The 22,959-nt window shown below is 48.2% G+C and overlaps 4 protein-coding genes across 4 annotated transcripts; 2 read left to right on the forward strand and 2 right to left on the reverse strand.

Moving 5' to 3' along the window:
- Nucleotides 1-4,004: 4,004 nt before the first annotated feature.
- On the forward strand, nucleotides 4,005-4,661 carry LOC146073146 (histone H1.01-like). Its single transcript, XM_083180329.1, has one exon. It carries the CDS (start codon nucleotides 4,005-4,007, stop codon nucleotides 4,659-4,661), a length of 657 nt encoding a protein of 218 aa, XP_083036455.1.
- Nucleotides 4,662-5,514: 853 nt separating this feature from the next.
- Nucleotides 5,515-10,874, reverse strand: LOC146073147 (uncharacterized). The gene is made up of 6 exons (XM_083180330.1): nucleotides 10,576-10,874; nucleotides 10,496-10,514; nucleotides 8,983-9,327; nucleotides 7,723-7,974; nucleotides 7,094-7,309; nucleotides 5,515-5,919 (listed from the first exon to the last, which is right to left on the reverse strand). The coding sequence occupies exons 1-6, from the start codon at nucleotides 10,872-10,874 to the stop codon at nucleotides 5,515-5,517; spliced, it is 1,536 nt and encodes a 511-aa protein (XP_083036456.1).
- Nucleotides 10,875-15,406: 4,532 nt separating this feature from the next.
- On the forward strand, nucleotides 15,407-16,036 carry LOC146073148 (histone H1.01-like). Its single transcript, XM_083180331.1, has one exon. It carries the CDS (start codon nucleotides 15,407-15,409, stop codon nucleotides 16,034-16,036), a length of 630 nt encoding a protein of 209 aa, XP_083036457.1.
- Nucleotides 16,037-16,890: 854 nt separating this feature from the next.
- Nucleotides 16,891-22,257, reverse strand: LOC146073149 (uncharacterized). The gene is made up of 6 exons (XM_083180332.1): nucleotides 21,959-22,257; nucleotides 21,879-21,897; nucleotides 20,361-20,705; nucleotides 19,101-19,352; nucleotides 18,472-18,687; nucleotides 16,891-17,295 (listed from the first exon to the last, which is right to left on the reverse strand). The coding sequence occupies exons 1-6, from the start codon at nucleotides 22,255-22,257 to the stop codon at nucleotides 16,891-16,893; spliced, it is 1,536 nt and encodes a 511-aa protein (XP_083036458.1).
- Nucleotides 22,258-22,959: the final 702 nt, after the last annotated feature.

The following is a 22,959-nucleotide window of genomic DNA, read 5'->3' on the forward strand; positions in this document are numbered from 1 at the left end:
ATAAAGACAGAAACCGACTCATCGCACACAAAAACAAAGATGTTAGATTTTAGGCAGGCTACTGCAGGAATTGAAGAGGACGTGATCTTCGCCGGACAGTTGTAAGTTTACTTCCTCTGGTTCCCCTATGGATTGCGTCGGACACCGGACCCCCGGACCAGAACCCCAGGACACCAGACCAGCACCCCAGGACACCGGACCCCCAGGACACCGGACCCAGGGACCTACCTTACGGGCTCAAGATAGGTAAGTATCAGTATGTGTGGGCTTTGGATGAAATAAAGTTTTATTTTTCTTGTGTGTGTCAGTGTGTGTTTATTTGACTATTTTTAATACCGTTGAACTACAAGGGCCAGCGTGCCCTTTAATTCTCCGCATGCTTGGACTTTTTTTTTTTACACAGCACAGCCTGCACGGATCTGCCTGATCCGTGCAGAATGGCCATATGAATTCGTATTAGCGGCCATATATATGGCCGCTAATACAAATGAATACGCCATCGGAGGTTTACAAAGCAGTCGTATCTGACTGCTTTGTATATTACCTTCCGGAACAGGAATTTGCATACGGCTGAAAAAGCCGTATGCATTCATATTCATTCGTATTAAGAATACGAATATGATATATCGTATTCTTAGTAAATCTCCCCCCATAGTAGGGATGCCAATCCCGGGGCATTTTTTCAATCCCGGGATTCAGGATTGAAAAATGCTCAATCCCAGGATTCCCGGGATCCCGGGATTGCCCTCCCTGATACAAAAAAAAAACACAGCTGTCCCCATCCCCCCCAAACTGCCCACACCGTAAATCAATTAAAGGCAGAATAATCCCAAACCACTATCTCCCTGCCTGCACTGCACTGTCACTTACATGGAGGTGGTGACAGGCAGTAGCAGGAACATCTCCAGCAAGCGGGTGGCCAGGAAGGACGAGCTGCACAGCGGGCGGCCAGGTAGGACGAGCTGCACAGCGGGCGGCCAAGTAGGACGAGCTGCACAGTGGGCGGCCAGGGAGGATGAGCTGCACAGCGGGCAGCCAGGGAGGACGAGCTGCACAGCGGACGGCCAGGTAGGACGAGCTGCACAGCGGACGGCCAGGTAGGACGAGCTGCACAGCGGGCGGCCAGGGAGGATGAGCTGCTCAGCGGGCAGGTGTGTGGCCAGGCAACCTAGTACAGAACAGTGTGCTATAGCGGTATGACAGCAGCCGGGCTGTGCAGCGTGACGTGATGTCAGGGGTCACGCTGCGCAGCCCGGCCACCGCCATGATGCCGCTACAGCACACTGTTCCTATCAGTAAAATACCGGCAGACAGCAGTGTGGCTATCGGGCACTAATCCCGCATTCCCGGGATTGGAAGGCTCAATCCCGGGATTTAAATCCCGCCTTTTTTAGGCCAAAATCCCGGGATCCCGCCGATCCCGATCCCGGGATTGGCCTCCCTACCCCATAGAGTGGATGTCTTCTTGAGAGGGACAATGTAAGTCCCCAGAGAACTGTCAAAACTGAAAGTGGATAAATCAATGGGGCCAGATGGGATACATCCAAGGATACTAAAAGAGCTTAAAGTGGAGCTGGTAAAACCAATAACAGAATTAATCAACCAGTCACTAGCTACTGGAGTAATCCCAGAGCACAGGAAAACAGCGAATGTAGTCCCACTGCACAAAAGTGGAAGAAAGGAAGAGGTAAGCAACCATCGACCAGTGAGCCTTACATCAGTAGTAGTGAAATTTATGGAAGCACTCTTAAAATAAAGAGTTGTAGAATATCTCAAAAGCAGCAATTTACAGGATCCGAAACAGCATGGGTTTACTGGGGGAAGATCATGTCCAACACATCTTATTGACTTCTTTGACTGGGTGACTAAAGTAATAGATCAAGGTGGGGCTGTAGATGTAGGTTATCTAGGCTTTAGTAAGGCTTTTGACACTGTCCCACATCGCAGACTGTTAAATAACCTTGAAAGCTTGGGATTGGATTTCAAGATAGTTAAATGGATAAGAGCATGCTTTTAGGACAGAAAACAGAGAGTTGTAGTAAAAGGAGTACAGTCAAAGGAGGGAAAGGTTACAAGTGGGGTACCCCAGGGATCTGTACATGGACCAGTGCTTTTTTATTATCTGTATTGGTGATATTGCACATGGAATTGAGGGTAAAATGTGCCTTTTTGCAGATGACACAAAGGTATGCAACGGGGTAGACACACCAGGAAGGGTAAAACAAATGATTGGTGATCTAGGCAGATTAGAGGAATGGTCAAGAGCAGTGGTAGCCAACCCTAGACCTCGAGAGCTACCAACAGTGCACATTTTCCAGACAACCTAGCTGCTGCACAGCTGCACTCATTAATCACTGACACATTTTAAAAGATACACAGATGGAGCTAATTAGCTCACTTGTGATTCTGTGAGGAGACCTGCAAAACATGCACTGTTGGTAGCTCTCGAGGACTAGGGTTGGCTACCCCAGGTCAAGAGCATGGCAACTATAGTTTAATGTCAAATAAAAAAATGCAAAATCATGCACTTGGGTCTCAAAAATCCAAAGATTAAATATAGTATAAATGGCACTATAATGGAAACTACTGAGGAAGAGAGGGGTCTAGGTGTCACTATTTCAGGGGACTTAAAGGCAGGTAGGCAATGTAACAAAGCAATGAAGAAGGCAAGTCAGATGCTTGGTTGCATAGGGAGAGGTACCAGCGGTAGAAAGAAAGAAGTAATAATCCCACTGTATAGGTCATTGGTACGACCTCATGTAGAGTACTGTGTTCAGTTCTGGAGGCCATATCTCCAGAAGGCTTTATATAAGAAACTGCAAATAAGTATCTGCGCAAATAGAGTACAGGTAATCCACACAACTAAGTTAGGCCTAGATTCCCACGGTGTTTCCTGGCAGGAGTCCCCAAAGCAATTCTAGCGCAATTCTTAATGCGGAGATGAGTGCGGACAGGGATTGCAATGCAAACCGGACTACTATGCCAAGTAGCCCAAGACAAAAACTAAACTAACAAGAGCAGTATTACAGTGTATACTATAAGGCTGGCCCCGTGGTCCTGTCATTGTGGTGTGCTACAATAGCATAACAACCACTTCCAACCGACTCCTAGTATTGGCCCTTGACTGTTTTTTTGCACCCGTTAGTCTTTTTTGAACTGATTTGAGCTCTGGCTGAATGTAAACTAAAGCTATTTCGCTGGAGGTGTGTTTCATAGCAGTCTGAAAGAAACACAACCTTGTGAATATAGCCATTTACTGACACGTACTGTATAACTAGCATAAACAGAGTGGAGTGATGAACTCCTTGGGTTTCTTTGAGACAATTTAGTGGATGTGGCACCCGCTGTCCTCGGCTATCGACTGTGCTAGTAGGTATACTGATCTCGGAATAGAAACTAGAGTTTATAGAGGCTACCTTGGAATGCAAGCTGCCTGTGTTAGCCAGCTGTGTGTACATGACCTCGCACATCAGCTTAAATGGTTTCAACAGGCTAACTGCTCTGCACCGTGTGTCCCGCAGCTCACCTTCATTATCTCCAGGGCTGCGAGGAGAGAAGAAGCCCGGGTGGGACATATTAATGTCACAGTAAAGGAGAAACGGGTTACATGCCGGGCAGATCCAGCCTGGTGTGGGTGAGTATCAATTCGATTTTCCTGCCCCGGTCCGCAGGTTCTAGGCTAGCAGTGGGCATACAGGGATAGGGGAGACCTTGGAGTACGGGTGTGGTGCAAAGAGGCACCTCGCTGCTCACCTCATGCGCTATTGATGACTGTTTTTTTGCGCTATGGAAACACAAGGTAACAGCTGATTGTCCCTGCAACTCAGACAGGGAAAGGTTTCACACTTCTGCTTATCCCGCCAATGAGAGCACAGGACACTGGACGCCCAGCAGCCAATCACAGCACAGCCTGCCGTGTATATAAGAATCCAGAACGCGATTGTCGTGACTCGTGCGCTAGTAGTACTGCATTTTTATTTGTTGTGCCTTTTGTCTGTGTTAACATGGCAGAGACTGCACCCGCCGCTGTCCCTCCATCAGAGGGCGCATCCAAGAAGAAGAGGCAGCCGAAGAAAGCTGCGGGAGGAGCCAAGAAGAGCGCCAAGTCTTCTGGACCCAGCGTCTCCGAGCTGATCGTAAAAACCGTGGCCGCCTCCAAAGAGCGCAGTGGAGTTTCCCTTGCCGCCCTGAAGAAGGCTCTGGCTGCCGGAGGCTACGATGTGGAGAAGAACAACAGCCGCGTGAAACTGGGTGTAAAAAGTTTGGTGACCAAAGGAACTCTCACTCAGGTAAAAGGCACCGGCGCTTCCGGCTCCTTCAAGCTCAATAAGAAGCAGGCGGAGAGCAATAAGGTTGCCCAGAAGTCTCTGAAGCCCAAGAAACCTGCTGCAAAGAAAGTGGCCAAATCCCCGAAGAAGCCCAAGAAAGCTCCGAGTGCAGCCAAGAGCCCGAAGAAGGTGAAGAAGCCAGCTGCAGCTGCCAAAAGCCCGAAGAAGCCTAAAGCGGTGAAGCCGAAGAAGGCGGCCGCCAAGAGTCCGGCCAAGAAGGCAGCGAAACCCAAAGCCGCCAAGAGTCCGGCCAAGAAGGCGGCGAAGCCTAAAGCCGCAAAAAGCCCAGCCAAGAAGGCAGCAAAGCCCAAGAAAGCCGCGGCAAAGAAGTAATGCCTGAACCGCCGCATCCTCGCTCCCTTGTTCTCCCCCAAAAGGCTCTTTTCAGAGCCACCCACCCTCTCTCGACAGAGCTGTGAGCGCAGGGCGTGGCCTGATGGCAGCGCCCTTCAGTTTGTAATCAATAGGTACACCAGAATGTTCTAGTTTGCCCCTTAAATTCAGTCACTTTACAATTCTACATATGTGCTGGGAAGTGGGATTAATGAGACCGTTACGTATCAGCTCTCTTCAATAAACGCTTCATAGCGCATAGCGTTTTAGTGCGCATTTCAATGAATCGCTGTAAACCGGCGGCATTCACCTGTGGCACCATACCCTCCCAGCCGGTTCTGATGCCCTACATCCTCTGTAAGGGCAAGCTCAATCTGTGGCAGAGCTGTCAGGGAAGGTGTGTGATTCACCACTATAGAACTCGTTAGCGCTGCCTCGTATTTTAACTGCTGCAAACCGTATGAGTGCAAGGGTACATACAGTATATATAGAGCTTAGTAAATCGCAAAGAAGGCGGACTGGAACGTTCTTCAATCTGCATTCCTCGTGACCCTTTAAAACACAATTCTCCGGAAAACGTATATGCCTCTGTGCAGTGGTCGCTAACAGCGTGGTTTGTAACGTAACCTTTTTCTATATATTGCGGATTACCTAATTACACGATCACCGACACCAAAAAGGAACCACTGCACCCGCCACCCACCTCACTGCTAGGTGATGAATTCATATTAGGACCCGGTAAATAGCCACATTAAACATGGAGGATGTAACAGCGCTCTCGTAGAAAAGATGGGTGGCCCTGAAAAGGGCCTTTGTGCGTGTGTGGGTGACCGCATGAGAGGCACCTGAGAATTTAACCCCCGAACCCATAGAGAGTGCGGCCCTGGCGCTTCAGAGCATAGACCACGTCCATAGCGGTCACAGTCTTCCTCTTGGCGTGCTCGGTGTAGGTGACGGCATCACGAATCACATTCTCCAGGAACACCTTCAGCACACCGCGAGTCTCCTCGTAGATGAGTCCCGAGATACGCTTAACACCCCCTCGTCTAGCTAGACGACGGATTGCAGGCTTGGTGATGCCCTGGATGTTGTCACGGAGAACCTTCCTGTGGCGCTTAGCGCCTCCTTTGCCGAGCCCCTTTCCACCTTTACCTCTTCCAGACATTCTCAAAAAATCTGTGACGATCAGTAAGAATGAGTAAGCTTTCCTGTCAGCGGCTTTTATAAAGTGGAAAGCGGACCTGATGGGTGACTTGGACTTAAAGGCGGAGTCATGGCTCGCCTTGCCATTCGTTCATAAGCACAACCCTTGGATTGTTTTCCTTTTGTTCGCTACAAGAAGATATTGTTTTATGTTTCGATTTATAGTAACTGCTCTCTTGGTATTGTTTTCTTTTTTTTTTCTTGGTTAATACCCAGTGTAAAAAATCAGCTTGATAAGAGAACTAAATCATTCAACTACGTTGTGGTGAATATTTGTGTTGATGAAACGTAATGACCCAACGTTGTTAGTTTTATTTTATTTTTTTCCCTTCATTTTATTATACGTGGAATAGATATAGATACATTGTATATTTTTAATTTGAAAGTGGGGGAATTGGTAATGACAATGGACCCACACAATGAGAGTCGCTCAGATATCGGCGGGAAATTAAAGCCATTACTGTAACGTTTCCCTGGCTCCCGGACTCGGTGCGTATTTCAGCTTTGCGGCGCTCTGAACTGTAATCGCCTTTCAATCAAGTGTGTGCGTGTTACAGTAGGAACCAAGTGTGCCTGAGCAGGAATTACGTGTTCACCCTTGATTAAATGCATCGAAACGGAACCGGAGGTCATAGAAGTAACTGGGTACTGAGCTACGTTGACGTACTGCACACTTCATTCAGAAAAAAAGACAGCGATCCATTGCCAACGGTGTACATTGCCACCCTATGGGTCGCATGTATCTTTTGTGTATTTAAGCAGCCAGTGACATCTGCAACGTAATGAACCGGTCCTACATTTGAAACTGGATTCAGATCCCCTAGAAAGAGAAATACAGAATGCAGCTTTGCAAGTGGTAGAGATAAAGGCACTTTTTTGTGTGACCCAGTAGGGTTAACAATAGCTAGAGGGTACGTCACAAGTCAGTTATATCGGTCGGAGCATGGACACAGCAAAAACCATCATAGTTACAGCTCGATTAGAGAGGAGGTGGGTGGCTCTGAAAAGAGCCTTTGTGCTGGTGTGGGTGGGAGAAGAAGGGGAGATTACTTGGCGCTGGTGTACTTGGTGACGGCCTTGGTGCCCTCGGACACGGCGTGCTTGGCCAGCTCTCCAGGCAGCAGCAGGCGTACGGCGGTCTGGATCTCCCTGGAGGTGATGGTGGAGCGCTTGTTGTAGTGAGCCAGGCGGGAAGCTTCCCCAGCAATGCGCTCAAAGATATCATTAACGAAGGAGTTCATGATGCCCATAGCCTTGGAGGAGATGCCGGTATCAGGGTGCACCTGCTTCAACACCTTGTACACGTAAATGGCATAACTCTCCTTCCTGGTCTTCCTACGCTTCTTCCCATCTTTCTTCTGGGTTTTGGTCACGGCTTTCTTAGAGCCTTTCTTGGGAGCCGGCGCAGACTTGGCTGGATCAGGCATATTGGCAGATAATCGTTTCTGAGTCGTTGCAGAAAAAATCTGTCCTGTGCCGCTCCAGATCGGCTCTATTTATAGGCAGCTTATGCAAACGAGGCGTCCTCGCTGCTGGTAACACTATTGGCTACGAGTGATGTCGGCGAAACCCCGCCCGCCATTTGCAGATTGGTCCAGTTACACAGTAACCAATGCAGATCAGGTTCCTGCACAGACCAATCACACAGCAAGAACTGGACCCTCCTGAGTGTATATTTAAGAGGAGGGCGATATCGAGAGCGCATTGTCTGCACGCAGTACAGTTTCGAATTTGAAGAAACGCGCCCATTGAACATTTTAGCATGTCAGGAAGAGGCAAACAAGGCGGCAAGACCCGGGCAAAGGCCAAGACTCGCTCATCTCGTGCCGGTCTACAGTTCCCGGTTGGTCGCGTTCACCGTCTGCTGAGAAAGGGAAATTATGCGGAGCGTGTGGGAGCCGGTGCTCCCGTCTATCTGGCCGCGGTTCTGGAATATCTGACGGCTGAGATTCTGGAGCTCGCCGGTAACGCTGCCCGCGACAACAAGAAGACCCGCATCATCCCCCGCCACCTGCAGCTGGCTGTGCGCAACGACGAAGAGCTCAACAAGTTGCTGGGTGGAGTGACCATCGCCCAGGGAGGTGTACTGCCCAATATCCAGGCCGTGTTGCTGCCCAAGAAGACCGAGAGCCACAAGCCAGCCAAGAGCAAGTGATGTGACCGTCAGATGTTTTACCCGTTATTGACCCAAAGGCTCTTTTCAGAGCCACCCACCCCGACTGTGAAGTGCTGATTCATCTCTATAAACTGGCTAAATGTCAGTCCTTAGCCCGATTTAGCGGGAAAGGTTGAAGTGGTACCCGGGACCTTTGTACGGGAGGGAGGAAGGGAGGGTGTAAATGCCCCGGCTAACCTGCCCCATGAATCTGTTGGGACAGGAGAGGCTAGCTCTGGAAACAGTCGAAGGGCAGGAGAGCTTGATCCATGTAAGGAAACCTCGTCCCTTCTCTAATCATGTTTATGGTGAAGGCCGGTAGTGATTGACCGTTCCCTGCATCGACGGAGCTTGTGCATCTGCCTATCACAATCAGATGAGATCTGCCCTTCATACTGGCAGGAGCGGGGAACAAAGGAAGGAACCGAGGCGTTAAGAACAAGGTTCCAGGAAGCAAAAATCACTTATTTGTAGCTTATGCTTCAGCCCGTATAGTAACATTTCGTGCCTGGTGAGGAGGACCGGGAAGCCGCACGTGCTTTTACTTCCCTAGAAAATGCCATTTTAAACTTCTCGAAATGCACCTCTTACACACGTGTGATCTACTAGTCTAACCTTTCGTAGCGAAGACTAGGAGTAGTCCCCCTGCGCAAAGCATATGGAGGTGGTTCAGAAGCAGGGTGAAAGCCAGGTAGGAGCGGAATATGCGCTGTGGGTACCAATTTGGAGCCCGGGTGTCTGTCCCCCCGTTAAAGGAATTGACATCATTCCACTCAAACACCAATGTGCTTTACGCTTCAGCTCGTTCAGAAAGATTTGGTGGCTCTGAAAAGAGCCTTTGTGGTGTTGCGTGTATAGGAGTGCCGAATATCTCTATGCCCTCTCCCCTCGGATCCTGCGGGCCAGCTGGATGTCTTTGGGCATGATGGTCACCCTCTTGGCGTGGATAGCGCACAGGTTGGTGTCCTCGAAGAGCCCCACCAGGTAAGCCTCGCTGGCCTCTTGCAGGGCCATGACGGCAGAGCTCTGGAAGCGCAGGTCGGTCTTAAAGTCCTGGGCAATCTCACGCACCAGGCGCTGGAAGGGCAGCTTGCGGATCAGCAGCTCGGTGGATTTCTGGTAGCGGCGGATCTCGCGGAGGGCGACGGTCCCTGGTCGGTAGCGGTGAGGCTTTTTCACGCCGCCGGTAGCTGGGGCGCTTTTCCTGGCGGCTTTAGTGGCCAACTGCTTGCGGGGAGCTTTCCCGCCGGTGGATTTACGCGCTGTCTGCTTGGTCCTGGCCATGATCACAAAAGAAAATGCGTGCAGCTACAGTACCGACTGTATTAGAAACGTCGCCCCCTTGCTATTCTATTTATACACAGTGTTGCACGCTGATTGGACAGTGTGGGCATGCCTCCTCTATCGATTGGTTTAATACAACCGTTTGAAGCATTCAAAAAAACCCCGCCTTTTCTAGCCATGGCCGATTGTTTCAGATCCTGGGATAAAATAATCGGCATACGAAGCCGGTGTATAGAATTCAAGCACATTAGCATAAATGCATCATGTTTACCAGTGTTAGCTGGGATTTGTGACAGCTACTGTAGTCATCCATCCACTTCATATACGTTGCTTTACATTCTGCACGTTAAGAATTTAAAAGGATCCGGGATACGGTGTTTATATGTTTCTGCTCCTACATCTCCTATTCATATAGTTACATCACGTTTACCATTGTATTTTTAACTTCCAAGTCTGCAGCTATTAAAGATACTGTAGATATGTATAATTTAGAATGACAGGCGCCGCAGAACCTTATAATAATAATAATAATGTTCTTTATAGAGCGCTCTTATAGAGTCCAACGGGACTCAATCTATAGTTATATCATGTATTTTTTTTTTTTTTTTTTTTTTCACTTTGATCGGGTCTTTAGTATTGTAGTGTCATAATGATCATGCAGTACGTTATAATCATGGAGAGCACAGTGTCAAATCTACGTCCCTGGGGCCAAATGCGAATGAACATGTTCATCTCAGTCCTGAGGCCATGTGATGTGATGGGTCTTTTTTTTAATTCTTTTATTGACTTTCACAAAGTAGTGTAGATCAACTGCCAGGACACCGAGGTTTCAGCGTCTTCAAAGACGGAACTGTATGAAAGCCCGGTTCATTTTTAAGAATTTGTCTCTTGCAGTCTATTTTGTTAAAATAATAACTTGTATTCATTAGATTAAGACAAGTTCTTGTCCACCATATTTTGGAGGCATCTCAGAAACAAAGGATTACAGTCTAGGCTGCAGCACGTATCATTGTTACAGATTTAGAACAATCTTCTCAGCCTGTGCGAGTTGTTACAAATTACATGCATGCAACATGTAACCTAAAGAAATGATACTTCTTTGTAAGTTCATCTTCGTTTACTTCCGCCGACGTATAGTCAGGGGACCGCCACGAGCGGCAGTAATGCTAGCTCAATGTTATATAGCTCTCACGAGGAATAGGTGGGTGGCCCTGAAAAGGACCTTTATGTGGGTGAGAGGATCAGAGGCGCCTCAGCGTTTAGCCCCCGAACCCATAGAGAGTGCGCCCCTGGCGTTTCAGAGCATAGACCACGTCCATAGCGGTCACGGTCTTCCTCTTGGCGTGCTCGGTGTAGGTGACGGCGTCCCTGATCACGTTCTCCAGGAAGACCTTCAGCACCCCGCGGGTCTCCTCGTAGATGAGTCCGGAGATGCGCTTCACGCCTCCTCGTCGGGCAAGGCGGCGGATGGCAGGCTTGGTGATGCCCTGGATGTTATCTCTCAGCACCTTCCTGTGGCGCTTGGCGCCTCCTTTCCCGAGCCCCTTACCACCTTTGCCTCTGCCGGACATTCTAGCTTCGTCTCCTCCGCTCTAAGTGAAACTGGAAACCTTTTGTATGACGACGTACGTTACTGCGGTGCAGTCTTCTTTTTATAATCTTAGGGCGGACCTGGACGAAGACCTTTGGTTTTTGAGGGAGGAGTCCAGCCTCACAACTTGCTCATTGTGAAACCGCTACAATAGGGACAATAGAGCGCTTTCAGGCCGACGACTCCACCTGCTGCAAATATTCTACACAAGGACTCTGATTGCATAGCAAGCGTAAACGTGTCTAATGATGCGTGTGTGCCTATCAGATGGTAACTATATGACATTGGGTCTGTGAGAGTGACAACTCGAGTCGTACTGGAGGTATTATCACACGTAGGGAAGCTGTTGGGAACAGGACCTGCTTCCTCAGCAGCAGGAGGCGGCTGCACACGATGGGAAAGGTCGCATGATTTTCAACAAACGATTATTCCAGCATTACCAATGTGAGTCTCAGTAGAATAAAGCTGTAAAAGTGTTAACAATCCACACAAGCAGATTTATGAGCAGCAGAAACGAGACCTTCTTGTATCGAGCTCCCGTTCTCAGTCACAGACATTCCATACACTGTTATAAGATTTTGCAACATTGTTTGTTCTTTCCTCATTTGTATACATACAGTGCGGTAGAGGAGTCTTTTTGATACAACAAATCTGAACCAAAGAGGGAAATGCAACAAGTGGTCCTCCTCTCTGTGTAACCTTAGTTCTTCAATGAACGCACGATCTCTCCGGGATGATTTCAGGAGCTAATAAAATCCTCTCATTTGAAACTATTAAACCATTAATAAAACACTAAAGAACAGAAGCTGGGGACAATAAACGGCACCACAATACCCGAACACACGGCATAACCCTCAAATGACAATGTGAGTGACGTTGGGCTACATTTACTGAGATGGGAGTTCCACTGAAGATGGGTTGTTGCCAATGGCAACCACCAATCAGATTGTATCTGTTATCGTGCTACGGTCAACAACCCATCTTCAATAGAATCCCCATGTTAGTGAATTGGGAGAAGAGTGGTAAGAACTTAATGATCATCATCAGCAACGACCGGAGACCGATCATCCGTCTTTATTGTTTATTACAAATACACAAACATAAATTAGGACCTTAACAGACAATTTGAGGACGAGAATGGACTAAAATAAATAAGTGATTGTAATGAATTAATTTACAGTTTCTTATATAGCTCACACAGATTCCGCATCGCTTTACAGAGAATATTTGAACATTCACACCAGTCCCTGCCCCAGTGGAGCTTATAATCTATATCCCCTACCACACATATGCACACACACAGACAGACACTCTAGGGTTAATTTTGTTGGGAGCCAATTAGCCTACCAGTATATTTTTGGAACAAACCCGGAGTACCCGGAGGAAACCCACGCAAGTACAGGGAGAATATACAATCAGCGCCTTCTGTCTCCCCAGCCATCCATTCATCCATTGTCAGCCAGCTTCTGCCAGCACTCCTTCTGTCTCTCCAGCCCCTACCCCCCCCCCCCCCCCCCAACCCCCTCTTTCTTCCTCTGCCACCCACTCCTTTCCTCATACCTGGCTGTTTCTTCTGTCTCTCCAGCCTTGTGATTTCTCCCTAACCTTAGCCAATTCCCTTCTGGTTCTAAAGCCCTGCGTCGCTTCCCTTTTCCCAACCAGTCCTTTTCCGTCTTCCACGTCTGTTTAATGTCTTGTCTGATTCCCTGATTTTGTGGTGGGCAGACTCGATGATGCCCGCTCCCGATCCTGCCCCTAAGCAGCTGCCTAATGTTAGAGGCCTACATGACGCTACCCTTCTCCTTCTGTTTTGGCTGCTCCTTACATTTCTCCCATCACCCTTCTGTCTCTCCAGCCCTATGGAGTATCTCCAATCCCAGCCAGTCCCCTTCTGTCTGTACAGACCCTCTTTGTTTCTCGTCTCAACCCCTAGCCAGGCCTATTATGCCTTGACAATGAAATTATTCTTCCTCAATGGTTGTTCCTTATCATCCAGTCCTATCAGTAAACCCACCTTCAATCTCACAAGTAATCCACCATTCTATCTCTCCAGCCATAGCCCTTCTGTTTCTCAAGCCCCATAGTGTCTCCACAACCACAGCCAGTTCCCCTTTGTCTCTAGTTTTAAAGAATGAGGCATCTACATTGTAATAAATCAATGAAGGTGTCCATATTCTAATTTTTTATTTTTTATTTTACGACACTATGATGGGAACTTCTGAGATGGAAAAGGAAGGATCCAATGGGATTCTCTTTTTAATGTACTGTATCTACCACAGTAAAGGTCATTGATACAGAGCCGTACAGAGTGCCATGTTAAGATCCGTTGCCCATGTCTCCAGAAGGTAATACCTTAGACACGGCACACAAAAAAAGGGGCAAATCAAACAGTCAAGGTAAATGACGGAAACATTCTTAGTCCTAGGACATGACAGGAAACTGTAAGGAAATGGATTAAGAGGCAAATTTGAGGAAAAGTTGTTTCAGCAAAAAAAAAGTAGCTGACAAGTTGAATAGCCTCCCATGAATTGTGGCAGATGGTAATACAGTTTAATCATGCCTGGAATAGACCAAATTATAATAATAATAATAATAATAATAATTACAATAAAATAAGAATTAGTTTTGAGAATACTGTAAGTATGGAAAAAATGAAGAAGGTCCAAGAATGTCTCACCTGCCATCAAATTCTATGTCTAAGTTCTGGTGACAGAATATCTGATGTAAATGTGGGTGAAAACCTAGGATACAGTTATACTCCGCTTTGCACAAGATCTGCGTCTCTCTTCTGCACGGAACACTAGCTCCCATTCACTATTACAGGACTTTCATCAGGCTGCTCCTATCCTATGGAATGCCCTTCCATGCACAATAAGAACTCCGCTAGCCTCCAAACTTTCAAGTGTTCCCGGAAAACTCACCTCTTCAGGCAAGCCTATCATATTTAAGTTCTACACGCATAACCCTCTGAGGCACTTATGTATTATTTTCTTCCCTTCTGGACTTGTAACTTGGTGGGACTGCTATGCTATTACTGGTGCCTCTTTCCCTCCTATATTCCTATAGATTGTAAACTTGCAGCAGGGCTCTCCTACCTCCAAGTCTGTCTGTTGTTACCCAATTTGTTTTATCACTGTCTACTATTGTAAAGCGCAACGGAATCTGCTGCGCTATATAAGAAACTGTAAATAAATAAATAATACAGTGACTATCAAGCAGTATGGATCAAAATAAAGACAGAAACCGACTCATCGCACACAAAAACAAAGATGTTAGATTTTAGGCAGGCTACTGCAGGAATTGAAGAGGACGTGATCTTCGCCGGACAGTTGTAAGTTTACTTCCTCTGGTTCCCCTATGGATTGCGTCGGACACCTAGGCCTAGATTCCCACGGTGTTTCCTGGCAGGAGTCCCCAAAGCAATTCTAGCGCAATTCTTAATGCGGAGATGAGTGCGGACAGGGATTGCAATGCAAACCGGACTACTATGCCAAGTAGCCCAAGACAAAAACTAAACTAACAAGAGCAGTATTACAGTGTATACTATAAGGCTGGCCCCGTGGTCCTGTCATTGTGGTGTGCTACAATAGCATAACAACCACTTCCAACCGACTCCTAGTATTGGCCCTTGACTGTTTTTTTGCACCCGTTAGTCTTTTTTGAACTGATTTGAGCTCTGGCTGAATGTAAACTAAAGCTATTTCGCTGGAGGTGTGTTTCATAGCAGTCTGAAAGAAACACAACCTTGTGAATATAGCCATTTACTGACACGTACTGTATAACTAGCATAAACAGAGTGGAGTGATGAACTCCTTGGGTTTCTTTGAGACAATTTAGTGGATGTGGCACCCGCTGTCCTCGGCTATCGACTGTGCTAGTAGGTATACTGATCTCGGAATAGAAACTAGAGTTTATAGAGGCTACCTTGGAATGCAAGCTGCCTGTGTTAGCCAGCTGTGTGTACATGACCTCGCACATCAGCTTAAATGGTTTCAACAGGCTAACTGCTCTGCACCGTGTGTCCCGCAGCTCACCTTCATTATCTCCAGGGCTGCGAGGAGAGAAGAAGCCCGGGTGGGACATATTAATGTCACAGTAAAGGAGAAACGGGTTACATGCCGGGCAGATCCAGCCTGGTGTGGGTGAGTATCAATTCGATTTTCCTGCCCCGGTCCGCAGGTTCTAGGCTAGCAGTGGGCATACAGGGATAGGGGAGACCTTGGAGTACGGGTGTGGTGCAAAGAGGCACCTCGCTGCTCACCTCATGCGCTATTGATGACTGTTTTTTTGCGCTATGGAAACACAAGGTAACAGCTGATTGTCCCTGCAACTCAGACAAGGAAAGGTTTCACACTTCTGCTTATCCCGCCAATGAGAGCACAGGACACTGGACGCCCAGCAGCCAATCACAGCACAGCCTGCCGTGTATATAAGAATCCAGAACGCGATTGTCGTGACTCGTGCGCTAGTAGTACTGCATTTTTATTTGTTGTGCCTTTTGTCTGTGTTAACATGGCAGAGACTGCACCCGCCGCTGTCCCTCCATCAGAGGGCGCATCCAAGAAGAAGAGGCAGCCGAAGAAAGCTGCGGGAGGAGCCAAGAAGAGCGCCAAGTCTTCTGGACCCAGCGTCTCCGAGCTGATCGTAAAAACCGTGGCCGCCTCCAAAGAGCGCAGTGGAGTTTCCCTTGCCGCCCTGAAGAAGGCTCTGGCTGCCGGAGGCTACGATGTGGAGAAGAACAACAGCCGCGTGAAACTGGGTGTAAAAAGTTTGGTGACCAAAGGAACTCTCACTCAGGTAAAAGGCACCGGCGCTTCCGGCTCCTTCAAGCTCAATAAGAAGCAGGCGGAGAGCAATAAGGTTGCCCAGAAGTCTCTGAAGCCCAAGAAACCTGCTGCAAAGAAAGTGGCCAAATCCCCGAAGAAGCCCAAGAAAGCTCCGAGTGCAGCCAAGAGCCCGAAGAAGGTGAAGAAGCCAGCTGCAGCTGCCAAAAGCCCGAAGAAGCCTAAAGCGGTGAAGCCGAAGAAGGCAGCGAAACCCAAAGCCGCCAAGAGTCCGGCCAAGAAGGCGGCGAAGCCTAAAGCCGCAAAAAGCCCAGCCAAGAAGGCAGCAAAGCCCAAGAAAGCCGCGGCAAAGAAGTAATGCCTGAACCGCCGCATCCTCGCTCCCTTGTTCTCCCCCAAAAGGCTCTTTTCAGAGCCACCCACCCTCTCTCGACAGAGCTGTGAGCGCAGGGCGTGGCCTGATGGCAGCGCCCTTCAGTTTGTAATCAATAGGTACACCAGAATGTTCTAGTTTGCCCCTTAAATTCAGTCACTTTACAATTCAACATATGTGCTGGGAAGTGGGATTAATGAGACCGTTACGTATCAGCTCTCTTCAATAAACGCTTCATAGCGCATAGCGTTTTAGTGCGCATTTCAATGAATCGCTGTAAACCGGCGGCATTCACCTGTGGCACCATACCCTCCCAGCCGGTTCTGATGCCCTACATCCTCTGTAAGGGCAAGCTCAATCTGTGGCAGAGCTGTCAGGGAAGGTGTGTGATTCACCACTATAGAACTCGTTAGCGCTGCCTCGTATTTTAACTGCTGCAAACCGTATGAGTGCAAGGGTACATACAGTATATATAGAGCTTAGTAAATCGCAAAGAAGGCGGACTGGAACGTTCTTCAATCTGCATTCCTCGTGACCCTTTAAAACACAATTCTCCGGAAAACGTATATGCCTCTGTGCAGTGGTCGCTAACAGCGTGGTTTGTAACGTAACCTTTTTTCTATATATTGCGGATTACCTAATTACACGATCACCGACACCAAAAAGGAACCACTGCACCCGCCACCCACCTCACTGCTAGGTGATGAATTCATATTAGGACCCGGTAAATAGCCACATTAAACATGGAGGATGTAACAGCGCTCTCGTAGAAAAGATGGGTGGCCCTGAAAAGGGCCTTTGTGCGTGTGTGGGTGACCGCATGAGAGGCACCTGAGAATTTAACCCCCGAACCCATAGAGAGTGCGGCCCTGGCGCTTCAGAGCATAGACCACGTCCATAGCGGTCACAGTCTTCCTCTTGGCGTGCTCGGTGTAGGTGACGGCATCACGAATCACATTCTCCAGGAACACCTTCAGCACACCGCGAGTCTCCTCGTAGATGAGTCCCGAGATACGCTTAACACCCCCTCGTCTAGCTAGACGACGGATTGCAGGCTTGGTGATGCCCTGGATGTTGTCACGGAGAACCTTCCTGTGGCGCTTAGCGCCTCCTTTGCCGAGCCCCTTTCCACCTTTACCTCTTCCAGACATTCTCAAAAAATCTGTGACGATCAGTAAGAATGAGTAAGCTTTCCTGTCAGCGGCTTTTATAAAGTGGAAAGCGGACCTGATGGGTGACTTGGACTTAAAGGCGGAGTCATGGCTCGCCTTGCCATTCGTTCATAAGCACAACCCTTGGATTGTTTTCCTTTTGTTCGCTACAAGAAGATATTGTTTTATGTTTCGATTTATAGTAACTGCTCTCTTGGTATTGTTTTCTTTTTTTTTTCTTGGTTAATACCCAGTGTAAAAAATCAGCTTGATAAGAGAACTAAATCATTCAACTACGTTGTGGTGAATATTTGTGTTGATGAAACGTAATGACCCAACGTTGTTAGTTTTATTTTATTTTTTTTCCCTTCATTTTATTATACGTGGAATAGATATAGATACATTGTATATTTTTAATTTGAAAGTGGGGGAATTGGTAATGACAATGGACCCACACAATGAGAGTCGCTCAGATATCGGCGGGAAATTAAAGCCATTACTGTAACGTTTCCCTGGCTCCCGGACTCGGTGCGTATTTCAGCTTTGCGGCGCTCTGAACTGTAATCGCCTTTCAATCAAGTGTGTGCGTGTTACAGTAGGAACCAAGTGTGCCTGAGCAGGAATTACGTGTTCACCCTTAATTAAATGCATCGAAACGGAACCGGAGGTCATAGAAGTAACTGGGTACTGAGCTACGTTGACGTACTGCACACTTCATTCAGAAAAAAAGACAGCGATCCATTGCCAACGGTGTACATTGGCCACCCTATGGGTCGCATGTATCTTTTGTGTATTTAAGCAGCCAGTGACATCTGCAACGTAATGAACCGGTCCTACATTTGAAACTGGATTCAGATCCCCTAGAAAGAGAAATACAGAATGCAGCTTTGCAAGTGGTAGAGATAAAGGCACTTTTTTGTGTGACCCAGTAGGGTTAACAATAGCTAGAGGGTACGTCACAAGTCAGTTATATCGGTCGGAGCATGGACACAGCAAAAACCATCATAGTTACAGCTCGATTAGAGAGGAGGTGGGTGGCTCTGAAAAGAGCCTTTGTGCTGGTGTGGGTGGGAGAAGAAGGGGAGATTACTTGGCGCTGGTGTACTTGGTGACGGCCTTGGTGCCCTCGGACACGGCGTGCTTGGCCAGCTCTCCAGGCAGCAGCAGGCGTACGGCGGTCTGGATCTCCCTGGAGGTGATGGTGGAGCGCTTGTTGTAGTGAGCCAGGCGGGAAGCTTCCCCAGCAATGCGCTCAAAGATATCATTAACGAAGGAGTTCATGATGCCCATAGCCTTGGAGGAGATGCCGGTATCAGGGTGCACCTGCTTCAACACCTTGTACACGTAAATGGCATAACTCTCCTTCCTGGTCTTCCTACGCTTCTTCCCATCTTTCTTCTGGGTTTTGGTCACGGCTTTCTTAGAGCCTTTCTTGGGAGCCGGCGCAGACTTGGCTGGATCAGGCATATTGTCAGATAATCGTTTCTGAGTCGTTGCAGAAAAAATCTGTCCTGTGCCGCTCCAGATCGGCTCTATTTATAGGCAGCTTATGCAAACGAGGCGTCCTCGCTGCTGGTAACACTATTGGCTACGAGTGATGTCGGCGAAACCCCGCCCGCCATTTGCAGATTGGTCCAGTTACACAGTAACCAATGCAGATCAGGTTCCTGCACAGACCAATCACACAGCAAGAACTGGACCCTCCTGAGTGTATATTTAAGAGGAGGGCGATATCGAGAGCGCATTGTCTGCACGCAGTACAGTTTCGAATTTGAAGAAACGCGCCCATTGAACATTTTAGCATGTCAGGAAGAGGCAAACAAGGCGGCAAGACCCGGGCAAAGGCCAAGACTCGCTCATCTCGTGCCGGTCTACAGTTCCCGGTTGGTCGCGTTCACCGTCTGCTGAGAAAGGGAAATTATGCGGAGCGTGTGGGAGCCGGTGCTCCCGTCTATCTGGCCGCGGTGCTGGAATATCTGACGGCTGAGATTCTGGAGCTCGCCGGTAACGCTGCCCGCGACAACAAGAAGACCCGCATCATCCCCCGCCACCTGCAGCTGGCTGTGCGCAACGACGAAGAGCTCAACAAGTTGCTGGGTGGAGTGACCATCGCCCAGGGAGGTGTACTGCCCAATATCCAGGCCGTGTTGCTGCCCAAGAAGACCGAGAGCCACAAGCCAGCCAAGAGCAAGTGATGTGACCGTCAGATGTTTTACCCGTTATTGACCCAAAGGCTCTTTTCAGAGCCACCCACCCCGACTGTGAAGTGCTGATTCATCTCTATAAACTGGCTAAATGTCAGTCCTTAGCCCGATTTAGCGGGAAAGGTTGAAGTGGTACCCGGGACCTTTGTACGGGAGGGAGGAAGGGAGGGTGTAAATGCCCCGGCTAACCTGCCCCATGAATCTGTTGGGACAGGAGAGGCTAGCTCTGGAAACAGTCGAAGGGCAGGAGAGCTTGATCCATGTAAGGAAACCTCGTCCCTTCTCTAATCATGTTTATGGTGAAGGCCGGTAGTGATTGACCGTTCCCTGCATCGACGGAGCTTGTGCATCTGCCTATCACAATCAGATGAGATCTGCCCTTCATACTGGCAGGAGCGGGGAACAAAGGAAGGAACCGAGGCGTTAAGAACAAGGTTCCAGGAAGCAAAAATCACTTATTTGTAGCTTATGCTTCAGCCCGTATAGTAACATTTCGTGCCTGGTGAGGAGGACCGGGAAGCCGCACGTGCTTTTACTTCCCTAGAAAATGCCATTTTAAACTTCTCGAAATGCACCTCTTACACACGTGTGATCTACTAGTCTAACCTTTCGTAGCGAAGACTAGGAGTAGTCCCCCTGCGCAAAGCATATGGAGGTGGTTCAGAAGCAGGGTGAAAGCCAGGTAGGAGCGGAACATGCGCTGTGGGTACCAATTTGGAGCCCGGGTGTCTGTCCCCCCGTTAAAGGAATTGACATCATTCCACTCAAACACCAATGTGCTTTACGCTTCAGCTCGTTCAGAAAGATTTGGTGGCTCTGAAAAGAGCCTTTGTGGTGTTGCGTGTATAGGAGTGCCGAATATCTCTATGCCCTCTCCCCTCGGATCCTGCGGGCCAGCTGGATGTCTTTGGGCATGATGGTCACCCTCTTGGCGTGGATAGCGCACAGGTTGGTGTCCTCGAAGAGCCCCACCAGGTAAGCCTCGCTGGCCTCTTGCAGGGCCATGACGGCAGAGCTCTGGAAGCGCAGGTCGGTCTTAAAGTCCTGGGCAATCTCACGCACCAGGCGCTGGAAGGGCAGCTTGCGGATCAGCAGCTCGGTGGATTTCTGGTAGCGGCGGATCTCGCGGAGGGCGACGGTCCCTGGTCGGTAGCGGTGAGGCTTTTTCACGCCGCCGGTAGCTGGGGCGCTTTTCCTGGCGGCTTTAGTGGCCAACTGCTTGCGGGGAGCTTTCCCGCCGGTGGATTTACGCGCTGTCTGCTTGGTCCTGGCCATGATCACAAAAGAAAATGCGTGCAGCTACAGTACCGACTGTATTAGAAACGTCGCCCCCTTGCTATTCTATTTATACACAGTGTTGCACGCTGATTGGACAGTGTGGGCATGCCTCCTCTATCGATTGGTTTAATACAACCGTTTGAAGCATTCAAAAAAACCCCGCCTTTTCTAGCCATGGCCGATTGTTTCAGATCCTGGGATAAAATAATCGGCATACGAAGCCGGTGTATAGAATTCAAGCACATTAGCATAAATGCATCATGTTTACCGGTGTTAGCTGGGATTTGTGACAGCTACTGTAGTCATCCATCCACTTCATATACGTTGCTTTACATTCTGCACGTTAAGAATTTAAAAGGATCCGGGATACGGTGTTTATATGTTTCTGCTCCTACATCTCCTATTCATATAGTTGCATCACGTTTACCATTGTATTTTTAACTTCCAAGTCTGCAGCTATTAAAGATACTGTAGATATGTATAATTTAGAATGACAGGCGCCGCAGAACCTTATAATAATAATAATAATAATAATAATGTTCTTTATAGAGCGCTCTTATAGAGTCCAACGGGACTCAATCTATAGTTATATCATGTTTTTTTTTTTTTTTTTTTTCACTTTGATCGGGTCTTTAGTATTGTAGTGTCATAATGATCATGCAGTACGTTATAATCATGGAGAGCACAGTGTCAAATCTACGTCCCTGGGGCCAAATGCGAATGAACATGTTCATCTCAGTCCTGAGGCCATGTGATGTGATGGGTCTTTTTTTTAATTCTTTTATTGACTTTCACAAAGTAGTGTAGATCAACTGCCAGGACACCGAGGTTTCAGCGTCTTCAAAGACGGAACTGTATGAAAGCCCGGTTCATTTTTAAGAATTTGTCTCTTGCAGTCTATTTTGTTAAAATAATAACTTGTATTCATTAGATTAAGACAAGTTCTTGTCCACCATATTTTGGAGGCATCTCAGAAACAAAGGATTACAGTCTAGGCTGCAGCACGTATCATTGTTACAGATTTAGAACAATCTTCTCAGCCTGTGCGAGTTGTTACAAATTACATGCATGCAACATGTAACCTAAAGAAATGATACTTCTTTGTAAGTTCATCTTCGTTTACTTCCGCCGACGTATAGTCAGGGGACCGCCACGAGCGGCAGTAATGCTAGCTCAATGTTATATAGCTCTCACGAGGAATAGGTGGGTGGCCCTGAAAAGGACCTTTATGTGGGTGAGAGGATCAGAGGCGCCTCAGCGTTTAGCCCCCGAACCCATAGAGAGTGCGCCCCTGGCGTTTCAGAGCATAGACCACGTCCATAGCGGTCACGGTCTTCCTCTTGGCGTGCTCGGTGTAGGTGACGGCGTCCCTGATCACGTTCTCCAGGAAGACCTTCAGCACCCCGCGGGTCTCCTCGTAGATGAGTCCGGAGATGCGCTTCACGCCTCCTCGTCGGGCAAGGCGGCGGATGGCAGGCTTGGTGATGCCCTGGATGTTATCTCTCAGCACTTTCCTGTGGCGCTTGGCGCCTCCTTTCCCGAGCCCCTTACCACCTTTGCCTCTGCCGGACATTCTAGCTTCGTCTCCTCCGCTCTAAGTGAAACTGGAAACCTTTTGTATGACGACGTACGTTACTGCGGTGCAGTCTTCTTTTTATAATCTTAGGGCGGACCTGGACGAAGACCTTTGGTTTTTGAGGGAGGAGTCCAGCCTCACAACTTGCTCATTGTGAAACCGCTACAATAGGGACAATAGAGCGCTTTCAGGCCGACGACTCCACCTGCTGCAAATATTCTACACAAGGACTCATCCTCTATACTGTGCGTGCACTGATTGCATAGCAAGCGTAAACGTGTCTAATGATGCGTGTGTGCCTATCAGATGGTAACTATATGACATTGGGTCTGTGAGAGTGACAACTCGAGTCGTACTGGAGGTATTATCACACGTAGGGAAGCTGTTGGGAACAGGACCTGCTTCCTCAGCAGCAGGAGGCGGCTGCACACGATGGGAAAGGTCGCATGATTTTCAACAAACGATTATTCCAGCATTACCAATGTGAGTCTCAGTAGAATAAAGCTGTAAAAGTGTTAACAATCCACACAAGCAGATTTATGAGCAGCAGAAACGAGACCTTCTTGTATCGAGCTCCCGTTCTCAGTCACAGACATTCCATACACTGTTATAAGATTTTGCAACATTGTTTGTTCTTTCCTCATTTGTATACATACAGTGCGGTAGAGGAGTCTTTTTGATACAACAAATCTGAACCAA

This window comes from Crinia signifera, chromosome 4, assembly GCF_055691185.1.
Source record: "Crinia signifera chromosome 4, ASM5569118v1, whole genome shotgun sequence".
NCBI classification, from domain to species: Eukaryota; Metazoa; Chordata; class Amphibia; order Anura; family Myobatrachidae; genus Crinia; species Crinia signifera.